Source organism: Fringilla coelebs (genome assembly GCF_963513975.1).
Source record: "Fringilla coelebs genome assembly, chromosome: Z".
NCBI lineage: Eukaryota > Metazoa > Chordata > Aves > Passeriformes > Fringillidae > Fringilla > Fringilla coelebs.
Window position 1 is genome coordinate 80,134,603 of NC_140031.1, and position 25,548 is coordinate 80,160,150.

General features: G+C 38.3%; 1 protein-coding gene across 1 annotated transcript in view; it reads left to right on the plus strand.

Annotated features, from left to right (window-relative positions):
- Positions 1–12,428: 12,428 nt before the first annotated feature.
- The window catches only part of MEGF10 (multiple EGF like domains 10), a gene marked incomplete at its 5' end in the record, with an annotated part of 63,415 nt that continues 50,295 nt past the window's right edge, over positions 12,429–25,548 (plus strand). Inside the window, 4 exons of the mRNA XM_084224555.1 lie at positions 12,429–12,544; positions 15,199–15,300; positions 15,996–16,096; positions 21,095–21,187. Coding sequence (XP_084080681.1) covers positions 12,429–12,544; positions 15,199–15,300; positions 15,996–16,096; positions 21,095–21,187 — 412 coding nt within the window. The remainder of the gene's footprint in view (positions 12,545–15,198; positions 15,301–15,995; positions 16,097–21,094; positions 21,188–25,548) is intronic.

The following is a 25,548-nucleotide window of genomic DNA, read 5'->3' on the forward strand; positions in this document are numbered from 1 at the left end:
AAATTTCACAATCTGCACAGGCTGCCTGAATCCATCACTCTGTCACCACCAAAAATCTGAGGCAGCCTCTTTGATATCCTCTTCTTGCCTGTGGAAACCACACTTAACTCTCTGGTCTCCTTCCTTCCCAACTTCCTCCTGTTTAGACAGTGAAATTATGAAAGCAGAATGATGATTTGGGCCCCTTTTTCCAGAGATGTGTGTGGGCTCCACCAGATCTGGGGGAGCCCCCTCGGGACAGAGCACTGGACAGGATATTTACCAGCAGCTCTCCCGTTTAACTCGTGGCTCTGCTTGCTCCGTAATGGAGCTTTCCTGCCTTTTTAATCCGCGCCACATGCGGGTGACCCGAGCAAACCCTGTGGGAAGACAGAAGCCCTGTTGTGTGTTTGTAGAGCAGTTGCTCGGAAGCTGATGTACAGCTGTGGCCGGGCTTGTTTGGAAGTGAAGAGTAACTTGATCTTTTAATCTTTTTTTTTTTTTCCTTCGTCTTCTTTCTTTTTTTTTCCCCCTTCCCCAGACTGATATTGTAGATAACAACTGTTTCTGAAGGGTACCTGCCAGTGAGATTGAAATGTGTATTTTAAATTGATGGGTAGAGTTTATGAAGATTTTATCAGTTTGCAAAGAATGTCATTTCTATTTGGGGTATTTTTTTTAATAAATTTATTTTAGCTAGTGCCATTTCTTTTAAAATAAAAGGCATAACTGTAGAGAGGTTGAGAGTTCTGTTTTCTTACTTGAATTGAGTAAAGCAGAAGTGACTCAAGGGAGATCAGACTAGCTGAGGTGAAGTTCATGATGCCAGACCCATTGTTTGTGCATTTTAGGATCTGTGAAGCCACACACATCTGTGTCATCCAAAAGTATCAAAGCTGCCTCCACCAAAGCCAGAACAACTGGCCTCTTTTAATAGATAATTAAATTTTCTTTTAGAAAAAGGTGGAACTCCCAGCACTGTGATGGACTCTGCTGAGACTGCATACGGTGCTCTTTGTGCTTTGGGATTGGTTTGGATTAAAGGCACTGCACATTGCAGGTTCTGCTGTGCAGGTATGCACAGGCCTCCCATCACTTTAAAAGACAAGATGATCCTGAAGAAAAACATCACTACTTCCAGGGAACTTGTTTAAACTCTGAACCCACAAAAGATTGCCTTTTTAATTATTGAATAGGAAGATAGGGTGAGTAGTTGTTGAAAGAGTAAAACAAAAACACAGCAAGAGAAAAGCTTCCTTGTTTTAAGTATCCCCACTGCTTGTCAGAAGATTTTTCAATCTCCGTAACCCCTTTTAGGGAGCTCTGAGACAATCTCATCTCTGGAACAATATTGTTCTTCTGCAACTTTAATGCACTTTTTAGAAATGCTCCATTCTTTCTTGCTGAACACTAGTTCATGCCAATTTGCATTATGTATGAATAATGACAGCCAGGATATGCATTCATGTTAAGTGAACCTCAAAGGATGCAGTGGTTTGGGGTTCTGGTCTGCACCACTAATATGCAGGAGAAGATTTTTTTTGTGTGTGTGTGTGCTTTTGCAGATTGCCAAACTTTCTGTGCATATTTTGACAGTGTATCAACTTCAGAAAAGAGATTTTTGTTTGGCTTGTTTGCTGAAGTAGTGTTGGGATGCAGGGAGGAAATGCCCTTTCTCATCTAGCAATGAGACAAGTTGTGAAGAAACCCTGAGGTTGTTGCTGCTGCCTCTTGGTCTGCACAAGGGGCTTTTTTGGAATTAAGTAGAAATCCATTGCAGTCACTCCAAAAATGTCTAGTGCCACTGAGTAATGTTTCTGGAGCCTGCCTTCTAAAGACACACTTTAAACTTTTATCTTCTTCTCTTGTGGGAGTCTCTCAACAGACTTTAGAAAATCACCCTGCTTTGTTTCATGGCCTATCTTCAGGGAAATAGCAAAGCTTTAGTACACTGATGTTTTCTCTTAGGCTTATGTGTGTGGTTTTTTTTCATTGCTGTTTCCAGCAAGAACACCAATGGGAAAAACAAGCAAAAAAACCAGACTGACGAGAGGGCATTATTGGCCTCTTCAGAGATGACCCAAATCTGTAAAAAAAATTCTCTCAGTCATGACATTGGGTGGGTGGTTCCTTTGTAAATGTTTAGGACCCAGAAGTCTGTATTTCATTATTTGCTACACCCAGTTAGTACCATAAGAACGATGCTCATGTCAGTACCATCATGGCAGGATATCAAACTGGAGGCATGGATCCCGGGCATGGGTTGAAAATGGAGAGTAACAGACCCAAATTCTGTTTGCAGCCCTGCTGTTGACTTGTTTGTGAAACAAGATTAAACGCTTAGACAGACTGGAGCCAAATACTTTCCATGTACAGTGCGGTTAAGAGTAGCCTCGAGAATGAAAGGCTAGTGTTAGAGGAAGTGCTGTAGATCTTATAGGGAATTATGTCAATTAAAATACTGTATGTGAGATTATTACATATATTATTACATATTACAATGTGTATCTTAAATAAATATGCCTAAGGGAGTGCTGGTTTTTGCTGTATTCACTAGGTTGAGGGAAAACAGATATTTGCAAAAGAAAAGAGATCTTGAAGTAGAGTGCTGTGTGGAAACTTTCTGGACCTCCATGTGGCATGGAGCAGCCTTGAACTCCTGAGAGCGCAAAAAAAACCTTCAAACATTGACAAAGAGCATCTGCCCTGGCTTGTCTCACCCATTGGGGCAGACTCCTTCCAAAAAACAGTCACTTGCCCTCCTGGAGGGGGAGAATCAGAGTGTCCCAATCTGCCTTCCAGAGAGAAGAAAGATTTATGCATGGATTAGTTCAGTGGGCAGCTGACAGGTTGGGTCAGGCAGAGTGCCCACTGCTTGCCCAGCCTATGGTGGGCAGCTTTACTTCAGCTTCCAGCACAGAAGCATCCTTCTGTCTTTCAGGAGTGGATGCAATGGGTGTTGGTGTATTTTCTGTTGCTCTTCCACACATACTTTTACCTTTCTTTGCACTCTCTGGAGCAGCATAGAAAATTGGTAAGGAAGGTCAAATAATCCCTTGCTCCTTATTGGATGAAGTGGATGAAAAGTAGTTTTCAGCAATACTGCAGCTGGCCTGTCTGTCTTCATGCTTACAATAGCAACATACATTTCTGTGTTCTTGGTAGAAAGCCTGTGTGAAATTGGAAAAAAGAAGTTAACTGAGGGAGAAAGTGTCATTTTGCTATGTCAGGACAGTAGATGCTAAGAGTTTGGGTTCTAGAGCAAAAAGAAAATCAGCTGGTCATTAAACCAGTTACTGGGCAGCTCAGGATAGCTGGGATTTTCACCAGGTGTCATGATCTGTGGATTTCAGAGAAAGGCAGTTCCTGAGCTCAGGTTTCATCCCGAGTCTCCATACAGATCAGAGGACAGTGTCCATTCCATTTTTGCTCTTCCCTCATTGTGATTGTCCAGTCCCTTTGCAAATGCTATGCTGTTTGTCACTGTCCCCTCAGCCCTTTGCTCATCTGCTGGCAAAATAAGGCAGCAGATGCACCGCTGAATGTGAAATTTCACATGGTCCAATTTCCAAATTCTGGGTTGCTCTCATCCATTAATGAGAGATGACACATTCACACATTCAGGTAACCACTGCTCTTCCTTCTGAAAATAGGGACTGCTTTTCATTTATCTTTAAGAAAGGAAAAAAAAAAAAAAAAGCCAGAAAAAAGGAGGCACAATTTGCACTACTTACTTTAATTTTTAATGAATGACTGAAACAAGGCCAACGTTCCTGTAGTTTTAACTGAGAGGCAGCAGAAGCTGTAACAGAGATGCTGCTAGTGCCAGTTGGGCTATAAGTTATAAGTCTACTTTACAAAGTTTGCCTGTTTTCTGGCACAGTCTCTGACACATACACTCCAGTCAATCAAAGTAAAGTGCCTAATAACAGATGTGGCAATTAAGCTGAAGAATTCTGTCTCTCTCGTTTAATTTTTATTACAGAGAATAACAGAGTACCTCATTAAACCCAGCATCATAGAATTTTTTTTTTTTAAATTTGGCATACAAATGTCTGCAAAAATTAGATCTCTGAATAGGGTGCCTTGTTACGAAAGGTGCTTTGTCAGACAATGATATGAACAGACCATTTTTGTATGACAAATATGTGCTTGTGCTACTGCTGTCCTTTTGCACACTGCAGAGGTACAGGCTTAAGGAAGTCAACATATGTCCTGAAGGATATTTTGTGGGATTTAGAGCCTTGTGTTCAAGTTGATACGAACATGGTCTTGATTCTTCTGGGTTCAAATTACACTGCCCTCAACTGAAATCAGCAGCAGGCACTTAAAAAGATTTCAGATAATCTGTAACGCAGGTAAATTAACATATTAAAGTAAGAGAAGTTTCTTGATGAACAGTATTAATTGCAACCTGAAAAAGTTGTCTTCTGATTGTTGAAGCTTTGAAGGCATTTGCCATCGTTAGCTTCTTCTGCTGATGTATTGGGCACTCTTTTTAAAAAGGCCTCTGATTCATCATTAGACAAAGTTAATTAAAGAATTTAATGATTTGAGGTGCTCTAAAATTTATGGTTAGAGAGGACTGATACTGATATAAATCAGAACAGGAAGCTTTGTTACAAAATTACTTCGTTAGTATGAAAGGCATAAAATTACAAAGTGTTTTTTTTTACTCAGTCATTCTTAGAAAGAATCTGCTTTTTTACTGCCTGCCACAAGTGTTGATAGCAGTTTTATTTCTTGGAGGTTTTATTTATTCACTGAAGCACAGCATCTTGTCCTACAGCTGCAGCTGATACTCCAAGGGTGTATTGAACCAGTTTGTGCCTGTGTACATTCACCTGCATGTTTATATATCCTCAGTGTGCAGAAAACTTGCAGACACCACTGGCACCTGGCAAAGTTGAATTTCTCCCCAGGATTTTTTTTTTTTCCTGGCAGATAGGGAGTACTAGAGTACTAAGTACTAGAATTACACAACTGCAAACATGGTTTTAAATTTGTATTAATGTTTACAGAGGATGTAATGTGTTTAAGCCAGTTTACCATGAAAACCACATATTTTGCATGTTGCTCACTCTATAGGCCTCTTGAGGTTGTGTTGTAATCCCTGTGAAAGTCCTTCAAGGCAGAAGTTCTTCAGGACTTAAAGACAGGATTTATCTCTTTAATTGTGGGTTTGTTAAAAAACTAGAATTAACCAGTCACTTTCAGTTTTGAATTATGTTCTTCCATTTTCCCCTTTGAGTGCAGGAGTACTACATCCATTCCAACCTCTGCAAATCACCAGAATAAAAGATGGAACTGAGTGAATGAACTGTCAAATGAAGTGCTTTTGCCTTCCCCATTCTTCTGCTAAAATGTTATGGATTTTTTTTGTAGGGGGGTGGTGGTAGCATGCAAGGCTTTGTGCAGTGAATCACAGATGCTCTGATTGCTGGGGTTGGAAAAACTGATCTGTAAAGCATTTAAATGTTTCAGAAGCTGTTAAGGGGAAATGGTATCAGAATTAATTAATATTGTTTTTTTAAGCACATCATTTGAAACATGAAGTTTTAAAGCTGGGATAAAGATTTACAGAAATGTAATGCTTGGTGTAAATCATGAAAACAGGAGCTAGCTGGAAAGAAACTTTATTATCGTGTGGGTGATACATGCAAAATGGCATTTCACTAGATGATTTACAAAGACGAAGGTACTGAAGCAGTGTTGCCAGCAAATTTTTTCACAAACTATAGAATCTTGTTAGCAGCTAGAAGTTGTAAACAAATGCAGGAGTTCATGTGTCTGATTTTCATAATGAGAGGGTCCAGTGAAAGGCTGTGACAAGTGCAGGGAGCTGCAGACTGAAGAATTTTGCCAGTGATAACAGAGGCTGTGTCTAGGAAAGGGAAGAATCTAATGTATGGTGGAAATGTATGTGGAAAAATAGAAAGTGCTGTCATGGGGGAGGGAAGGAAACAGAGGCTGTCTTTGAAGAGGACTGAAAAGCAGAACACTTTTATAGGAAGGTGGGCACATTTGAAATTGATCCTAAATTGCATAGGAAGCTAAAGTAATTATCTGAGTTCTTTGACTGTGCTCTTTTATATCCTGGCAATAAACTGGAAGTGACACGGTGTCTGCAAGACTGGTAATAGGAAAAGAGGGGTCACAGAAACTTTGTTCAAGAGAGGGTAAAACCATGAATGATAATTTCCACAGTGGTGGAACCAGGGCATTGGTGTATTTAGGCAACCACAGAATTGTCCCAGGCAACTTGTCAGCAACCACAAAGTTTTCACAGTTACATCCACAAGTGCAATGTCCTTTTTTTTATGATTAGCATTTGGAAAAAAAAAAAAATGGTCAGAAATCCATATGCTCTATGGCTGAGGGACTATGACAAAAGTTTGATACAGATATCTTTGTCATGTAACTCAGTAAGAAAGTTTTCCTGCATGCTAGTAATAGCTTATTTCAGAAATAATTCTCCTTTAACACATGCATTTAGCCATTTTTACTTAATCCCATAGTATTCTAGCCCTGTTCTATTAAAATAGACTTGATGTTAAAATAAAGAGATGTTTCAGTAAGGAATACAGTATTTGAAAAAAACATTTTTTAGATATATTTATTTAAAAAAAGAAGGGGGAGGGAGTGGGGTGGGATATGATTTTTTGTCTGAAGCCTATACAGACTCTATTAAATTATGTTATTTGCCTTTTCTGCTGAGGACTAACTGTTAACTCCCAATATCCACCCTGGGAAAGATGCCTAGGGCTGAGAGGTGCCATCTGTTTATGGACCTGACATAGTTTTTTATGTTTCACCTGAAATGTCTTGTGTCAAACAAGAAAATCAGTATTTATGTTCAAGATGCTGTTTCATCTTCTCAAAGTGTGCTTTTCAGAAACTTTGGTTTGGATTCTACACAGTTTTAACTGTCTTTATTTGGTAAATTTTCATTTGGGGTAAAAAAAAAAAAAGGCAGCATATTTAGTCAAAAGATTTTTGTTAACAGCTCATCCTGCTGTGGAAATAATCTTTAAACATACAATACCACGGGCTATATGTAACCTTAATGGTTGAACACCTATACTTGCTATCTGCCTAAAAAAAAAGAAATACTTTCAAGTGAAAGGGCCCTAATTTATCAGACAATGACAGCTACAGTGAAGTGATGTTTGGCAGCCTTCCTCTGAGGAATAATAAGTCCATCTGCAAAGTATCTGGCATGCTGGCATTTGTCTTTACCATGCCTCCTTGCCTTGTGCTGACTTGACTTGCACTGAACTGTCTTTTCCTGCCCTTTTAATGCTAATTTGAGGGAGAAGAGGACTGATAAGTGGATATATGGTCCCTGCCAGCTTAGCAGCCTCAGAAACTCTTACTGAATGGCAGTGAGTGAAGTCAGCGGGCCAGAGACAATCTTGTTTTTCAAGAGGACAATTCCTAGAGGAAACTCTCATGATCTTTTGCAGTAAGAACAGGTCTTGTAAAAGATACTGCTGAGTGTTCTGTAGAGAAGGACAGAATCCTTGAGGACCTTGGTGCAATATTCCCATGCTTTTGGGTCTGCAGCATGATCCATGCTATCCAGCATCTGGATACCCGTTGCATCTGGAACTGTGTGGCATTACAAGTACAAATCCACAAATTTGCTGGGTGGTAAAGTTTCCTGTTTCTTCCCATGTTTCCAGTTATCTTGCTTCATTCTGTGCTTGTAATTACAATGCAAGAGGTTGTTTGATGGTTACAAAACAATGTGCTGTGTAGCAGCTCCCAACCTCTCCAGGTGTCCACCAGAAAATGTTTAAGTAGAAAAAAGAAAAATTAAGTTTAACTCCAAAATTTGCTCCAAAATTTACTCCAGTTTACAGTTTTAGTATAGTTTGAAGGCTGCTCTCTGTTATTTAAGATCAGGTCATGTATTGTTGCATTTCTGTTTAGTAGAAATGGTAGAGAAATGCATTCTATGAAATTACAGCATTACTTAAAAGACTGTGATGCTGTAGTTTTCAAAACTGGCAATTCCATCATTTAGGGGTAAATAAAATCTGATCTCCTCCAGACTTGTGCATTATCACTGGATTCTCTGGAACTCCATGATTCAAGACTTCTTCCCCTCTCTTGCTTTGAGTGACCAATAAATTTACAAGTTATTGGGCATGAAGCCAGAACATAAAGACAAACACTGTGATTTCATAAATCTCATTTTCTTAGAAGCCTCTGATAATTGAAGAGGGATGAAAAATAAAAATGATCTCATCTAATAACCAAAGAAAAATGGTAATTGATTACTGGTTTTTTTTTCTTAGCAATGTAACTTGAAAAAAGTAGCAGCATATCTGTGTCCATCAAGGAGACTTGTTCCAGCTCACTCAGCCTTTGATTTGGTTATTCTTCAGACACCAGTCTAAATGAGTTCTTTTTCCCACATCCATGCTTAGCCCATCTTCAACATCTTTGGACTCTCCAAATGTCTGTTTTACAGTGAGGTTTAAAAGTAAAACAGCCCAGGTGAAGAGGGTCAAAGCTGATTAAGCTGCATCAAGAAGGGCTCTTATCATCTCTGACCATGGAGGGTGTGAAAGTTTAAGGCAATACTGGGTTATTTTTTAGCAAACTCTCCTGCTGGCTGTGTAGATCCCACACATTTTCTGTCAGGCAGAGTCTCAACCCTGCCAGCTTGGTCTGTCCTGAGTTCCCCGTGACAGTGACAATCAATGCTGCCTTTGGAGTGATATGTTCTGAGGATTTGGGAAAAGACCAATCAGTTTCCATTTGCTGTGACTGTACATCTTCAGCCAGCCTAGGGCCTGTGTGATAATGCTCCTAATTCAGGTTATTTTGTATTTGCTTTATGAGTGAGATTTCATGTGACAAGGTGTCAAACTGATTTACTGATTTCCAAAGGGAAAACGCCTTCTGCTCTTCATCCATTAATTCTCTAACGTAATCGATAAAAGCAATCAGTTGCGGATTTTTTTTTTCATGGAAGCTAACACGGGATTAATCATCATTGACAAGATCAGGTCAGATTCAAATTTGGCTCTGCCTGACATCAGTCGTGAGAGAGATGTTTTTATAAGCAAATTGTGTCCCTGGTAGAGGAGCTGAGCCTCAGGAGTGAAGCGTGTTAAGAAAAAGACTCCGTAGAAAGACCAAACAATTCTTCACCCAAAAATGCTTACAAAAACTCTTTTATCTCATGTGGAGCTGTAATTTCCAGTTGCAGTCACCAAGTCTGTGTGGGGTGCTCTGGAGAGAGTGGGGGCAAGGACACCTGCAAGAGGCTCTGCCCAGATGACTGTGTGGTTTACAATTCAGTCTGAAATTTGAAGAAATCTATGATGAGAAGATTTCTTTTGAAGTAGCACTTCAAAATGGTTAATGCCATGTCAGTGCAATTAAGAACAGCCCATGGGTTTGCAGCTCAGAAAACATTTTGATGTCCCTGTGCCCTATCACTGCGGAAGGGCAGGACTGAGTGCTGTAAAACCTTTGAGATGCCACAACAGAGTACGAAAGGCTCTCACTGCTCTGGAGTTTGTCTTCTAACTAGATGGCCCGTTCCTGCTGCATTTTTCATGTTTCAATGGTAAAAATGCTTTTGCAACAGTAATGGGAAAGCTGCATCAGCATTTCCCTTGGTCTTGGGTCCATTATGTCATGTTAGCAACTGTGTTGTACTATTCTCTGTTGCTCATGCAGTTCTAATCCTGGTTAATTCTCTGGCAGCACTTGATTTTGCTGACCAAAAAATATTTGTTTGCAGCCTTGAGCAACTTTCACTTCTTTTACAGTGTCCATCATATCTTCCCCTGCCCCCCTCAGCTCTGCCTGTATTTATTTAACTTTTATTGCAAGAAATCTGAGGGAGAGCTGTGCACCCTCAGTTTTGCCTGTGGCTCTGTTCTGGGTGGGTGGAGAGATTAATTTGTAAGCATGTTGGAATTTTCACCTCATAAAGAAGAATCATTTTTTTGCTTCTTTTTTTTAGTTACCTGTTCTCTCTTTGGTTTTGAACTCTCCATGGGGAGGAAAAAACCCCAAAGCAAATAAAAGCTGTCAACACAGTCACTAGTGGCAGAGAAAGTGCCTGAAAATCTCAGATATTGGGTATTAATGGTTAACTGTGTTTACATAGTGCACATACAGGATTTTTCATCAGTTTACTAGTAAGACAAGTGCAGTATGTGTAGTTGCTCAAGTTTAAATATATTTTAGGGGAGTATCTGTAATTTATGGGAGTATATTTTGTACACTATTTATACCATTTTTAAATGGGCTTGTTAATAGTTAAAATAAACCTTGGGGTGACAGGGTTTATTTTTTAAAATGACTGTTATTGATGATCTGATTTTGTAATAAAATAAATATAAAATGAGTTTAATTTCCTTAATTAGTTTACAGAGATTAAGAGAAGTACTCTACAGTTGTTTCATGCAGCTGCGCTGCTTTCCTGTTAAAAGTTCTAAATCATGGGCATGGATTAAAGTTGAGGGAAACAGAGAAGTCTGACCTGAGCAGACACTGGTACTGCCTTAAAGTTCCTGCCTGAAATAGGAATAAAGATACGGCTTTGTCAATGACAGATTTTGCTTCAAATGCTGTAGAAAAAACTAACAGGCAATAAGATTTTAGTGTTGTGTTGTGGAAGGAAGTCCTGGTGGTGAAACACCAAGGATTATCCTAAATTTGTTGGGTTTTTTTCCCTGTCTCGTATATGTACTAATTTGCACAGGGAAGGCATTCCTCAAAATGAGCATTTTCAGTACTTAATCTACAGGTTCTGTGTACGTGTAGATAATTGAAATACTCATGTGTTATTGGGTGAGATAATTTGAGCAATATATGGCATGAAAAGTGAATCTCTGAACAGTTGTTCTTGGTGCAAACCATAGGCAGCAAAAGTTAAATGAGTCATCTACATCTTTTATTGCTAATATCAACACTTCAGCGATGCTAATCAGCTGTACTGATTTTCTGTTTTGATTTTCCTTAATAATTAAGCAAAAGATCTGGAATGCAATCAAGTTTTACTCTAGGGGGTTCATGCAAATTTATTTTTTTAATTTTAAATTTTGTTAAATGTATCCTGCAAAAGGAAAGTTGCTGAAGTCAAGAATAAAAGAAAGAAAAAAGGGAAATACCGTTTACAGTCTGCTTAATCAGAGTGAATATTTTCAATGAAATCACACCTTCACTGCACTCATTAGGTGAAAATACAGCTGCTGTTGAAATAACTGCACATTGACTGCTTTGCTGCATGCAGAGAAATAGTTACAGACCATGAAATACCTTTCAGCAGCCTGATTTTTCAAGAAAAATTCAGCAAAATAGGATCATCTCTGTATCTTCCAATATCTTAAATATAATCATTTCATGTTGTGAGCTTTTTAATGTTGCCTTCTGAAGTAAGAGTTAAGTAAGACTGTTTTGTCTCTTTTTTTCCCATGGTCCTGTGGTCTTTCTCATATAATAAAATGATTGATGTAACTTTCTTTATTCTGTTCCATAATATTTAAAGTAAGAAATAGCTATTTCTGGATTAATGTACTGTGTTAAAAATATTTTTATTAAATCAAACATGTTTATTAGAAATTATTGTCTCATTATACTACAGATTAGACTCAAGAATCTCATTTTTTTTTGTTATCTCTGTAGCCACATAATGTTAGAATCAGTGTCTAAGTGAGGAAATAAGGTCAAATGTTCACTGAAACAGAAATGTAGCTTAAGTCATTACAAATAAATTACATGTTAATAGCATTCATTCTGGCATTTGTGGATTAATGACCAGTTGGATTGTTTCAGCATGCAAATTAAAATAATTTCCTTAGTAAAAGTGTTAGGATAATCTTTTCAGACCTTCATGCTGCTACAACAGCTTTCTTTAATGAATGTTTATTCTGTTTGGAAACTGCACAGCCGGCTGAGGAGGAGGAATTAAATTTTGGGGATTCTAGTTTAAAGTGCAGTGACAGTGCAGGGTGACATGTGCGGCTGTGCTGGCCATGGGGAGCACGTGGGGAGGCGCAAACCCTTCCTGTAAAGGGGGGACGTGCAGGGCTCCTGGTGCTGTGTCACAGCTGAGCCTCTCCACTCTTGTGGTCTTGAGCAAGTGCCAGCCTTTATTCCAGACCTCATCTCTGGCTCTGGGAGTGGGCAGAGCCTGGCTGAGCACACCCAGCCTGGCTGGCTGCAGCTGGAGGGGACTGCAGGACCTCTGAGATGCAGTTTGTCCACCAGCTGACCTCGTGGGAAACGGCTCCATTTGGGCTCTCCTTCCAAAATGGGCATGGTGTTGCTGCTGCTGGGCAAGGAGTGTGTGTTCCTTGAAGTACCCCTTGCTTTAGATTGATTACAGATGGGTCAACATTATTAGCTACTTTATATTCTGTATGGTATTACTAATGTACTTTTTTTCTTTTTCTCCTCACAGTCATCTCTTTGGAAAGATGGTTCTTCATTTCAACTCCCTTTTTGGCTTCCCTGTCATACTCCTGTACCACTGGATGGGTTCAGCTGTGTCTTTGAATCTGGAAGATCCCAATGTGTGTAGCCACTGGGAAAGGTAATACTTTCCTTTTGGAAAAATAAGTGGCATAAATTCTGATATAATAATTTTGCTTTGTTTTGCTTGGCATGCTTCAAATTACTGAAGGCTTTTAGCTGAGTTTAAAAACAGGGGAAAAGAATTCACTTTACTGCCTGGGCAGGTGAGTTCATGGATAAGTGAAAGACTATTTAACAGTGGGCTGAAATGCATCTTTGCATTGAGGGTCAGGATGCAAAGAACCACTACAGTGGTACTAGCAATGTTACACAACCATCTGGGTACTAGAAGTGAGTAAAAATAGCTCTTTCCAATTTAGGTGAAAAGAAATTTTACATATGCAGAATATGATTAACCATATTGGAATTTGGCCAAATTTGATTATGCTGATTCCTTCCTATTCAGCACTCACAGGATCTGAATTAAGATTTGTTGTTTAATTATTTTGATGAGGTTCAAAAATTTATAACATGCAAAATGAAATTCATCATCAATGTAGTTGTTCTGTTTGTTCATCCAATTTCATGTGAATTGCAAAAAGCCGCAATGAGTTGGGAGAGGTTGAGCCTCCAGCATCTGCTGAACTTCTTTCCTTTTGTAAAGGTTATGATAGTGAAAACAAGACTTCTGATCTCATTATAACTGTTATGCCTGTAATTGATCAGTTGGTCCATGAGAAAGTTTTAATTTTCACAGTTCACTTGAGGACAGTATTTCCTGCACTTCATGTAAACTGTGTTGTGTGCTTAGTCATGGGGAGTGCTGCTGAGCCAGTGTACATTTATTTGTGATTGTTATGACTGAATCTTTACGAAGAAAATTGAAACTTGTATTTACTTCCTCAGCTTCATGTAAAGAACTTGGCACCTCTGCGTCAGCTGCTGTGTATGGTTCACGCAAGGATGTGTATATGAAGTAGTCACCATATTAAATACCTGCTTGTAGTAGTCAGAAATTTGTCTACAGTGCTAGTGGGTACTGTCCTATATTGTGTGTGCTTTGTTTACAGTTTTCGTAGGTAGAAGTGGTTTTGGGGGGAAGCTACAACCTAGTGAAAGCAAAATGGGAAAGAAACCCCAAATACAACTATTTACACTGTATAATATAATTTAAAACAAGCTAATCAAAGTCTGCAGAAGGAAAAACATACCCAAAAATGCATTTTAAAAGCATGCCCATTTTGTTGCATGAACTTTTTTTCTTTCTTGTGCTATCTCACAAACAGGGCAGAGCTCCAAATAAACTTAGTGAAACGTTCATGCTGCTGCCCAAAGCAGGTGACAAAGGGACAGAAGTATGAAAGGGCAAAGCCCCAGACAGAAGCTCTTCACTGCCACTGTCACTGATGTATGCTTTAAATATAAAACAGACCTCAGTCTGTACTAAAATGGTCTTTACAAATGGTGAGAAGGGGTAGAGACGCCCCTGCCTCAGGGTAAGAGCACAGAGCCACAGGCAAGCGCCAGCGTCCCAGTGATATTTTGTTGGGCTGGGACAGCTGGGTGGATTAGGGCTGCTTGCCTTCGTGCAGGAAAACAGGGAGTAGGGTGTGTGCATTTAGGGGTGAGTGGCTCTGGAAGTGCTTCCCCTTGTGTAGATGGTGACAGCAGGATGAGGAGTCTCTGGCTGTCACCCTGCAGTGGGGGCTCAGGGCTCAGAGAGGGTGTGAGTGGAAGAGAGGGAGAGCTGGGTGAGCTGTTTAGTGTTTTGGCTGGTCCTGGGAATCAGTCCTGCTGCAGGAGCTTGCCACGCATTCCTGTATTTTCAAGCTCCCTTGCGCAATCCAGGACTGGCTGCCAGCACAAACAGCCTCTCAAAGAGTTTTCTAGGATGATTCAATATTTTCCCCTTTTGAGACAGGGCTCTGCTCCTCTTGTCCTACTGACAGCTTTGGAGGCTCTCAGCATGGATTTGTTTCTAGGACACTGTATAATTGTGTAACTTGGCAAAAAATAATAGTAGGATTTCGTATAGTATTTCTGGGAGTGTGGTGTGGTGTGGGTGGTTCTCTTTTAAAAATTATCCAGTAAGCAAAAGAAATTATGGTCTTCGTATTCATTAATTTCTGATTGCTGAATAGACTGTTTGGTGGTATGCCTGTAATGTAATTTTTGAATAGTTACTACTCAGGTGTATTTCTGTGTTAACATTCACTTAGTATATAAGTACACTGGATGTCTTCCATAGGCCCAGGTTTTTTCTTTTAAAACTTGATCCCTATAGGATCCAGTTTTACAAGAAATTTCTAAGGATGTCCTGTTTTTTCTATTTTGAGTGATAGTAGAAAAAACCTAATTTTCTGTCTCCTTAACTAGTTGTTCAGTCATCCAGTTCATTAATAAAATTTTCTACAGGAGCACACCTAACATGCACTACTTGTATTTGCTGCCTGAGTTACAGCTGTTCTCATTTTAAAATAAGTTAGGCTGACATTACATTTCTTTAAATGTCGAGTAGTGGAATTTCATCAAATGTGTTAAACAGTATAAACATGATGACTCTCTGCACGCTTATTTTTCTTTGCAAGCTTTCTGTGTCATTTTTTTAGACGTGAGTATTTTTAAATATTTTTTCCATTCTGTAACAGGATTCTGTAAAAGACCTAATTTAAAGAGACTGTACTAAAATGCCTTGCTTGATGATCTCCCTTTTTTCTCTCTGTCTCTCCCCAGTTACTCAGTTACAGTGCAAGAGTCATATCCACATCCTTTTGATCAGATTTACTATACCAGTTGTACTGACATCCTAAACTGGTTCAAGTGCACACGACACAGGTGATGTATAAATCCTAATATTGTCAGTTTGCTGATATTGTTAAGAATCCTGACTCAAAATCAAGCATGATATGTAGGATTTTTTAGCTGTAGTGTCCAGCCCATCTAACTGCTGTGATCTGTGTCAGCTGGAAAATTCCTGTCCAAGCAATGTGACATAAATTTTATTAGCTGGTTGGGGTGTACTATCCCATGGAGTACTAACAGAAAGCAAAGAGCTTGGGAAAAACTAAATTCTCCAGACCCTGCAAGGTGTTTTTGTTCAAAAATATCACAGGGAACCCTTGTTGCTTGCAGTGTTGTGTTCTGAGAGAAGTAAGTGTATGGTTCTTGAAAGAAAAGTAAAAGGATTTCTTAAAGGCAACTTTCTGTGCAAGCATAAAGCAAGCAAAGGTTGAATGATTAAAAACTGGTGACATCTGTAAAGAGCATTTTCCTCAGAGGAATATGCCCATAAGTATGACCCATCACCAGCCAAAAAAGTCCCCATTCTTTTCCTGCTTTCTGACCACTCATGAACCTAAATCATGCCAGGAAACCCCTTGGACTCTTAAAATTAGCAACAGATAAATCAAGACAACTTGGAACATTTTTTCTTTTCTTGTGACACCTGAATGTTTTTTAAGATGTGTAAGAGTACATCCTGTCTTGCTTCTGAACCAAGGTATGTGACAAACACTCCTTCCTCTCTTTAGGATCAGTTACCGTACTGCCTACAGACATGGTGAGAAAACAATGTACCGGCGCAAATCCCAGTGCTGCCCTGGATTCTACGAGAGCAGGGAGATGTGTGTCCGTAAGTTCAGCTTTTTATTATTATCTTTTTGGCTTTGAAACTCCATCACTGTGCTGGTGTGACTCTGATGGGTGGCTTGTGGAGGCTGAGTTGCAGGAGCTCAGTTACTCACCAGTGATGCCTGTGCAGCTCTTGTTGGAGCCAGTGGGGGCTGAGCAGATGCAGGTGAGAGGATGGTTGGATTTCAGATGTCTAAGTGGCCAGCCAGCCTTCATGTGGTTCTAGCTAATGATTGTGTGGAAAATGCACTGTGTTTTAAACACAGTGTTTTAAACATCAGTGTTCTAAACACAAGGTTTAAAACCACCAGGGACATGGAAGTCTTTTCTCCTTGGAACAGACCCCAGCAGGTCCTCGTGCTGAACCTCTCTTGGGCATACAGAGGTCTGTAACAACTCTTTGGAGGTCTCAGCACCTTTTTTGGATGGCACTTACCTCTGTCTCCTCATCTAACCCAAAACTGGGAAAATTTGTGGCTGGGGAGTACGGAGGTAACCTTGGCTCAGTTCTTCCTCTCTCTTGTTTGGCCTTGTGCAGACCGAGGGAGGTATTAAAATGGTATTTGATAAGAATGTGTTTTACGTCCTGGAATTTGAAAGAAAAAAACTTTGATTCAAAACATTTTCTGCTTGTGCAAAAGCAAGGTCAAAATATTTTTTAGAAAACTAATATATTTGATAGCAGATTGGCAATGATTTGAACTTTTTTTTGTAATATGTATATATTAGACTTACAAGAACCAATTTCATTGGTATAATAATAATAATAATAATAACAACAACCAATAACATTTGGTTATTATACAGCATGTGTGAAATAATTATATTTAATTTTTTTATTAGGTAGAATACTTTTTGAAGTGTGTTACAGCTTGACTCATGATGTAATGACAGGTGTGATGGTGATTCTTTTATGTGACAACAGCTTTTATATAGCTGTAGCATAAGTAGTAAATTCATTGTTAACACAATGATATTCAGAACCTGAAAAATTCAAATACCATTGGACATACTAATTTTTCTATATGAAAATATGCTTGTTTTTACTACATGAAAATATGCTTGATAATGATACTCTCAGGACATATCTGCTCTGACTTCTGAAGTGATTGTGGAATGCCTTAGACTTTGAATTACATGACAATACAGATCCTTCAGTGTAGCTGAGTTTGCTTTTATTTGACCTTGGAAGAAAGAGAGAGACCTTCAGTCTTCATGATCTCCAGCTGGAGCATTTCCATTACTGCAATTTTATTTCCATGCTGTGTGCATTATTTTGTTCACCTAGTGGAAAGATGTAAGATGCCTCTAAAAGGCTAAAATCCTTGTGTTGTTGTTGATATTTTGTTGTTTGTTTGTTCCTTTCTTTGACTTCTCAAATTAGAAAGGTAAATTAGAAGAGTCTACTGTTTTGGTTTTGGTATGACTCACCATTGCACAAATTGAAATTTCATTGCTGCTTCTCAAAAATAATAGGAATCTGTGTCATTTTGTCTTTAGGTGGGTTGACAAGAAATTGTATTTTAAATTTTAAATCCAGCATTATATGCAGTCAGTACTTGGACTGTTTGTATGAGTGTAGATATCTTGTTACTAAGTACTAATTCACTTCCACTAAAAAAATGTGCTTAGTCCTGTCCTCATGAAACTCCTGTTTATAGAGGATATAAATAATGCACAAATTTCTCACCTCTATCTTCACTATTGCCAGCACCTCTGTAGAGCAGAAGGTTAACCTCAAGTGTTATTTTACTCTTATGTTTAGACCTGATGCAATTTCTGAGATAATGTAAATGCAGTTTATATGCAGATACAAAGGCAGAACACTAATTCTGTGAAGTTCTGTTAAGGAGCTTACTCCTGGCAGCTCCACCCCAGGCTGAATGATTGACTAAATTTCTTATTTATTCCAAAGATTTTCTTGCCTCTGGTCTGCTACTGTCAGTGGCAATCCCTAGGAGATTTGCCATATGAATACTAGGCTGAGCTACAGACTAGAAACTTTTTGCAAAAGTGCCTTTTTTTTTTTTTTTTTGTGAGCATATATCTGAAAAGGAAGATTTCAAAGGTTGTAAGATATTTTTTAGTGTCTTTCTTGAAGTTGGACACACAAGCAAAGGTTGATTGTTCCTGGCAGCTTGAACATTTACCTCAATTAGTTTCTAACATTGTAGGACGTTTCAAAGAACATTAATGGAGAACTATGCCTGTTGAATTTTCTCGAAACATAAAATAGAAAATGCACCATCTATCTTAAGGTATAACTGGAGAGCACTCACTTTACTAGCAAATAGCCGTCCAGCACAGGAAAAAAAGGATCAAACCAGAAATATGTTCCAGCATACAGTGTAAAAGTGAAGGATTTATTTGGAAAAAACATGTTATAATGTAGTTTAATAGATAAAATTTATTTTTTCCCACGACAAATGCTTGTTTCAATTAATTTGGAGGAAGTTGGAGTTAAACCTTGCAGTCATTTAATTTATGTGCATAATTACATCCTAAGTGTTTCAATTTTGTCTTAACTGGTTTATGGCTGGCTTTTCGAAGTGAAAAAGCAACAGATCCTAAAATGCATGCCTAAACTTACATGAAAGATAAAAATACATTTTCTCAAGTTTTAACATCAGATAATGAAGGGTGTAGAAGAGATCTTGAAAAAAACAATAAGGCACAAAAAGAAGGGCAAATAAGATGTAAAAGTCAACGTCAAGAGTAAACCGAGATTGTTTTTCATACAATAATTGAGCTTTTTCTTGCAAGAAAAGAAGACATGGCAATTGCTGCCAGGGAGTTTTTCGTGCTTCTTTGCCCTGGTCAGTAAAAAAAGAAAACCCTCCATGTTAAGTTTTTCACCTGTACCTGCATATAAGTATTTTTTTTAATACCATGCCAAACAATTCCATAGAAAAGGGAAAGTAGTTAATCTGTTCCTGGTATTATTCATGTCTTTTCAGCTTCTTCTAGGTGATTTTTATGTTGTCCTCACCTCTTTGTAGCGCTGTGTAATAAATTTTGGTTCTCTCATCCCTGTGTCCATTGCAATTTTTTTTTTTTTTTTGCGCTGTCTCTTACAGATGTAGGATTTCCTTGCCAAGAATCAGCTAGCCCAGAAGGTATCTGGAGAATAATTTCTTTTGGGTAGAGAATAGGTTTTTATGTATACCCAGAATGTGGATCTGTGTTCTGAGCATGGCATGAGGGGCAGTGCAAGGAGATAGGTCTGGTTTCTTGCCACTTCTTTATTTTTCTGTTCTGCTCCAGCTGCCTCACAGAAGAGGTGGTGGAGCGTTGCCTTATTGTATTTAAGGCTCAGTGCTCAGAAATTTGGGCTGAGCATGTTTGCATTCCCTGGGTTATTCCTACAAGTGCTCACACTGCATGTTTACAGTGACCTGCTGCTGCCTCATGGCTTGCTGGCAACGTTTTTCACACATTTGGTTTGTGGAGAGCCTCAGTGCCCAAGGCAGGACTAACTAGGAAGGAATCTTCAAAGATACAAGTGATTCATGTCAAGTTACAAGACTAATGGAAACTTGCGATGCATTATTTAAACTCAGTCTTTCCATAACACATAAATAGGCAACAACGCTCTGTGTTAATGCCTTGCTTCATCAAATGTTTAAAAATTATTATTCTCCCTGTTGATTTCTAATGAAGGTCATTGTAATGCACATCTGAAACGTAGCTTGTTAGAAATAGTTGAGAATGAAAACTAAAGGCTGTAAAAATAAGCAGTTAATGGCTGGGATCCCATATAATCAAAAATTTTTATTTTATTGAATTTCATGTGGTTTTTCTTTTTCGTGGACCCACTAAATGTAAACATGACCAATGTGTTCATCATCTTTACTTGAGAAAAACCCAGAACATTTGCAAGTGTTTTACCTAAATACCTAATTACTCTTAGAACATTTTCAGTCTTTCAGGACCACAGTGATTCACATGTAGCCTCATTAAACTTCTTTTTAGCATCTGCTTTGTCTTTTTCCCCTTGATAACTTTATATTCATCTGTATAGCAGTCAGATTTAGTTTCTCTGGACATGTTGGTACAAAGAAAAGTCTTATCCTGTGCACATTTTCTAATTTTTCTTGTTGTTTAGAATAGAAGGAAATTATTACAGTGCATATATTTTGGAAAATTAGGGGTACTTTATGATTAATATGATGACAGCAAATTGTTGCTGGTCAGAGGTTTTTCCTCTTGGGTGTATTATATTCTGTCATTGATAATGCTGTATATCAAAGTCATTTCAATTTTTTATTAGATATTTCAAACAAAAGGTCTGTTTCAAAGTGAGACTTATCTTAGAAACATGTTTGCAAATCATAAAAAAAAAAGAAAATAAATTTAAGTGCACCCTGTTTAGCACTTAGAATAAAGGTTGCAGTGATTCATAAGGTTTATATGTCACACTTTACTTGAATCACTGTCACTGTTTGTTTTGTTCTTCAATTGAACTGTGCAATCATTTGGTGAAGTTGATACTAAAATGTTGGCGTGTGGCAAATCATATTTTATCCATGCTGTTGCAAAAGAGCATTTCTTTGGATGCCTGCTGAAGTTGCCCTCTTTTTTATTGAGGGTTTGCAGCAGAGAGGATGGTTTGAGGTTGGAAGGGACCTGTGGAAGTCATCCCATCCAAGTTTCAGGCAGGGCCAGCCAGAGCCTCCTGCCCAGGACCATGGTCAGATGGGTTTCCAGCCTGGATCATACTTTGACTCTCTTTTCATTAAATTTGGACAATTTCCTCTGAAGTATTTGAGTAATACTAACACATTTTTAGCTGGATTCTTCAAACTTAGAAGAAATGGAAGAGCTTGAAGTGAAATATATTTTTAATAGATGCCACCAAATACACTGGTATTTATTTTGCTTTTAAGAGGTACTTGAGACCCTAAAGAACTGGGTTAGGACTATTTTAGAGTATTTAAAAGAATATTTTTCCTAGTGGTAGGAGTTCTGTAATTGTTCTTTTTATTCCCTTCTCTGACAGCTCACTGTGCTGATAAATGTGTCCATGGCCGTTGTATTGCTCCCAACACCTGTCAGTGTGAGCCTGGCTGGGGAGGACCCAACTGCTCCAGTGGTGAGTTTTCACCTGCTTCTGCCTGTCTTGTGCTCTTTCCGTGGTATTGTCCTCTCTTTTGGACAGATAATCATCAGTTCTGTGCTTGGGCTTCTGCTCTCTGATCAGGGCTTTTTTCTCAGTTATCAGGTTACTCTGTGTAACCTGATTTTTCTTCATTTACTTGCAAACACTGTTCCCACGTAGCAGCACTAATGAGGTTTTTTTTTTTTTATTTGTGCTCAGAGACATGCAGATTGCACAGTATCTGGAGTAAAGACATAATTTTATTTCACATGTAAGAAAATCTCACTGGTTTTATTTTACTTATGTGTGAAGTTTGATGGTGCCAGGTCACATTTAAAAGCTACGAGGAAAGCCTTCCCAGCAACTCTGTCCTCCTTTTTCACTCTGACACTGACTCAACCATTTTTCCCTTCACTCTTCACTCCCTGAACTCTCAATGTCTTTCCATTTCTGGTCAAATTTCTCCCACTTCCTTCTCCTTTCCCTTTGCATGTACAGGAGATGAGGAGAGTAGAATTGTGCAGAGCACAGATAATTAACTTTTCTTCCCTTTGGCTGAAATACAGTTTCTCAGAGTAGTTTTCCAATTTATTATAATTCTTTATTTATTCCAGCCTTGTGCCTATCTTTTTAAGGTCTTTAAAAATGTATTTTTGATGCTAATATAAAACCACATATTTAGTTACACTCAATTTCAAGGTAGGTCTCTGCTAGTGATTGTCCAGTTGAAAGAAATGTATTTTAGCCAATAATAAAAAAACTGCATTTACAAGTTACGGTCAATAGACATTGTAAATCTTTAACAAAAAAATTGCAAAGGTATTACAGTGCTAATTTACTTAGTACATGATTCCTATAAAACTAACAACTCCCATTATCTTTCTTTAACAAAAAGGGAAATGTTCTTAAATTTTCAAACATGTTGCTGTCATAATTCATCTGGAACGGATCTGTTGTTCCAGCAGCATATTTGTTGGCATGAGGAAGAATTTAACTATTTTAAAATTAACTACTACATTTGTTGCGTAGTTTTTGTGTATTCTTACATGGGATTCATATATAGCTCCAAAGAAACACCCAAGTTTTGCATAAGGCATAAAACTGAAAGAGCCATTGTTCTTTCACAACAGAGTGTTGCTGTAAGACTGGTCTTAATCTAATGTACTGTATTGTCAAAATAAATTGTCAAAACACGCTATCTTTCTTTCTGAAAACCTTATGCATTAAGCTCTTCTGTAACTAATCAAACTTGCAGAAGAAATGTGAATCATTAGACAGCACAGATTGCAAAAATACTGTTATTTACTGAGATTTTCAAGCCTGAAAGTGTGCTTTAGATGAGACAGGAACCTCTAAATCTGCCTTTGGAAGTAATCCTTCCTCTCACAGGATTTCTGTCCGGTATAATTCACTCTGAGTACACATGCAGCTCTTTTCCTCTGCTTCTTCCCTAGCTGGTTCCCTTTTGTGTATCTTTGAACAGTGACCTCTGGAGAGGCTGGTGAGCCTATAAAGGCTCCTGGGTGACCTTAGGGCTTCCTGAAACTGCCAAAATTTGTTAGGGATTACTGGTGTAGCCACAGGAGAAGGGGGGGTGGGCTGAGGAAGGGGATATTTCTGTGCATGTGCTACAGGAACATTTGTTCTGGGATTTATCCCCTTCTGCGTGGACAAACCTCAGAAAGTTGCTGATTTCACTTGTTTGTCCTTCTGAGTTTGACAGCTGATGTTTGCTGCTATCTGTCCATGATTTGCTTATCTGAAGAGCACAGCACAGGTCAAGTTGAATTGAGGAATAAAAGTTAGTGTTGGAAGTAACAGCAGGTGTGAGGGGATTGGCTTTCTGAGCGTTCTTGTTGCTTGCCCTACGTAAAAGATTTTGATGCTCTGTCTTTAGTTGTATTTTCTGCATGATCCCCAACTTGGTTTTAGTTTTAGTCACAGAAAGTTACAATGATACAAAATAAAGATCTGTGCTTTTTTAAATAATATTTTTTTTATGTAGCAAGTTATTAGTTCAGTAAGAATATATGCATATTGCCCTACTGTAATATGTCCATCAAATAATCATTTTCATTACTTAACTGAATGGTGGAACCATATTTGAAAGACAGGCTGTTGTCTTTGTAAAGCAGAGGTTCAGGGATTTTATGGCTGCTGATGACAGATAAAATGCCCTGTCTCAAAAGGAGGTATTATCCTCAAAGGGTGAGGTATTAGGCCAACTTCCAGATGCAGTTGTCTGTTCATTTTCATGGATTCACACATATGGGAAGGAACTGTTCTACCTAGGGACCAAACATCTTGTAAAACTAAAAAACAAAACATTTTCTTCCAAATTGCTGTCCTATCTCTGTTGGAATTGTTTATTCTCCTTACAAAGGAATTTTATCTGCAAGTATCTGAGAACAGATTCAGTCCTGTTACAGCATCTGCCAACCCCCAAACTGATTTTTATCTGTTGTTTCTCATGAGGGAATAAATTTTTTGGGTGACTCCCATTTCCTTTTGTAGCAAATATTACCTCCTTGCCAATTCCTGAATGGTTTAGGTTAGTGGCTGCTCTCAGTTTAGGGAAAGGAGCCTAAGGTTTGACCAGAGTGCTGAGACTATCTTTTTTCAGTGCTCAATTTTAACCCAGACTATAACACTGCTCCTCACCACATCCTCTGCTTTTCTGAAAAAATTACATCCCAGCTGAGTGGGAAACAGGATTGGATCTATTCTTTAGCAAAGAAAATATCAGTTGTAGCTTAGCAGTTTTGTTAATTAAATAATGTTTCCTTGGGGAACATTTCCTGCACATGGTGTAATTTTTCTTCAGGTGTTTTATTTTTATTTAAAGGGAATTGAGTGTATTAGGCAGTGTTTGCTTGCAGTGAAAGTCAGTGTGAGGTGGGTCAAGAAAGTGATGATAGTGTGGATATATCTGAGAGGAAGCACCACTTGGATCAAGAGATCACTCCTTTGCAGAACATTGCATTCTGGTGGGAGAGATGACAGTCATGCAAAACAATTTATTCTAATAAAGATTTATTGACTGAACACAATAGTCAGGACAAGGGAGTGGGCAGAAGATGTGTTGAGTGAGAGAAGCAAGTGAATAAGCTATAATCCATAAGCTGTCAGTTCCCTTTGAAGAAATACTTGTGAATTCCAGGAATATGAGTTGGACAGTTCTGGGCTAGGGACAAGTGCAGTGTTAACAAAAGTGCACAGAGTGCTAAATAGAGGTTTAACAGATTTTATTGAAGAACAAACAAACTGACACAACTTTTCCCTCCCAAACTAAATTACTGTTTTATCAAATTTTTAACTGGCAGGTGTCAGATTAGGTTGTTTTTTAAAATGCTTTTAAATACAGGTTGAAAATACAATAGTCTTCTGTAGAACTTGTCCTAATAGTTGAACTATGTGCTAATGTGTAGATGTTGGGATGATCAAACACTATTGCACATTTGTGATTTATGTTTTCTGCCTGTTTTCTGCTCACACTCGTGCAACACTACTTTATATCTATTTATAAATGTTACTTATTTATATTATTTATATATAAATATGATATTCTTTATATTTATATTATAATGGATAATACATGGACCTGGTTGTCAGTTTTGAGTGGGTGTGCAGTTCAGATGGGTTTCCTTTATAGCTACTTATAAATGTTATTTATTTATTTATATAAAATATTATTTATATTTATATTATTTTCTATATTATAATGGATAATACATGAACCCGTTTGTCAGTTTTGAGTGGGTGTGCAGTTCAGATGGGTTTCCTTTATAGCTACTTATAAATGTTATTTATTTATTTATATAAAATATTATTTATATTTATATTATTTTCTATATTATAATGGATAATACATGAACCCGTTTGTCAGTTTTGAGAGGGTGTGCAGTGCAGTGGGTGTCCTGTCCACAACCAGGACATCCCCTTTGTTTTTCTTCTCATGCCTAGCAGTCCGCAGATAATTCCTTCAAAATCAATAGGACACTTTCTGAATAAGCTGGAGTAGAGGCAGAAATCAATATTACACTGACTAGTCTGAAGTGGTTATAGCCTTGTGATCCCCCCCAGCTGGCATGAGTGGTAAAGCAGAAAAGGGAATGACATGTCTTTGGTTTATGACCAAAGAATGTTTGTGAAAATGGGAGTGGGATTCTTCCATTTTTATTGTGCTGAAGTAATCTTGATATTTGTTTGAATCACTGGGTTTTAATTTGTAATTTGATTCTGTTGGTGATTAGCAGAGCTTTATTGGGACTATAGTCTGAAGTCATGGGAGTAGAAAAAGAGGCATGAAGACATAATTTGTCTCCAGGGTTTTGTAAAGCATGAGAAGAAAATTG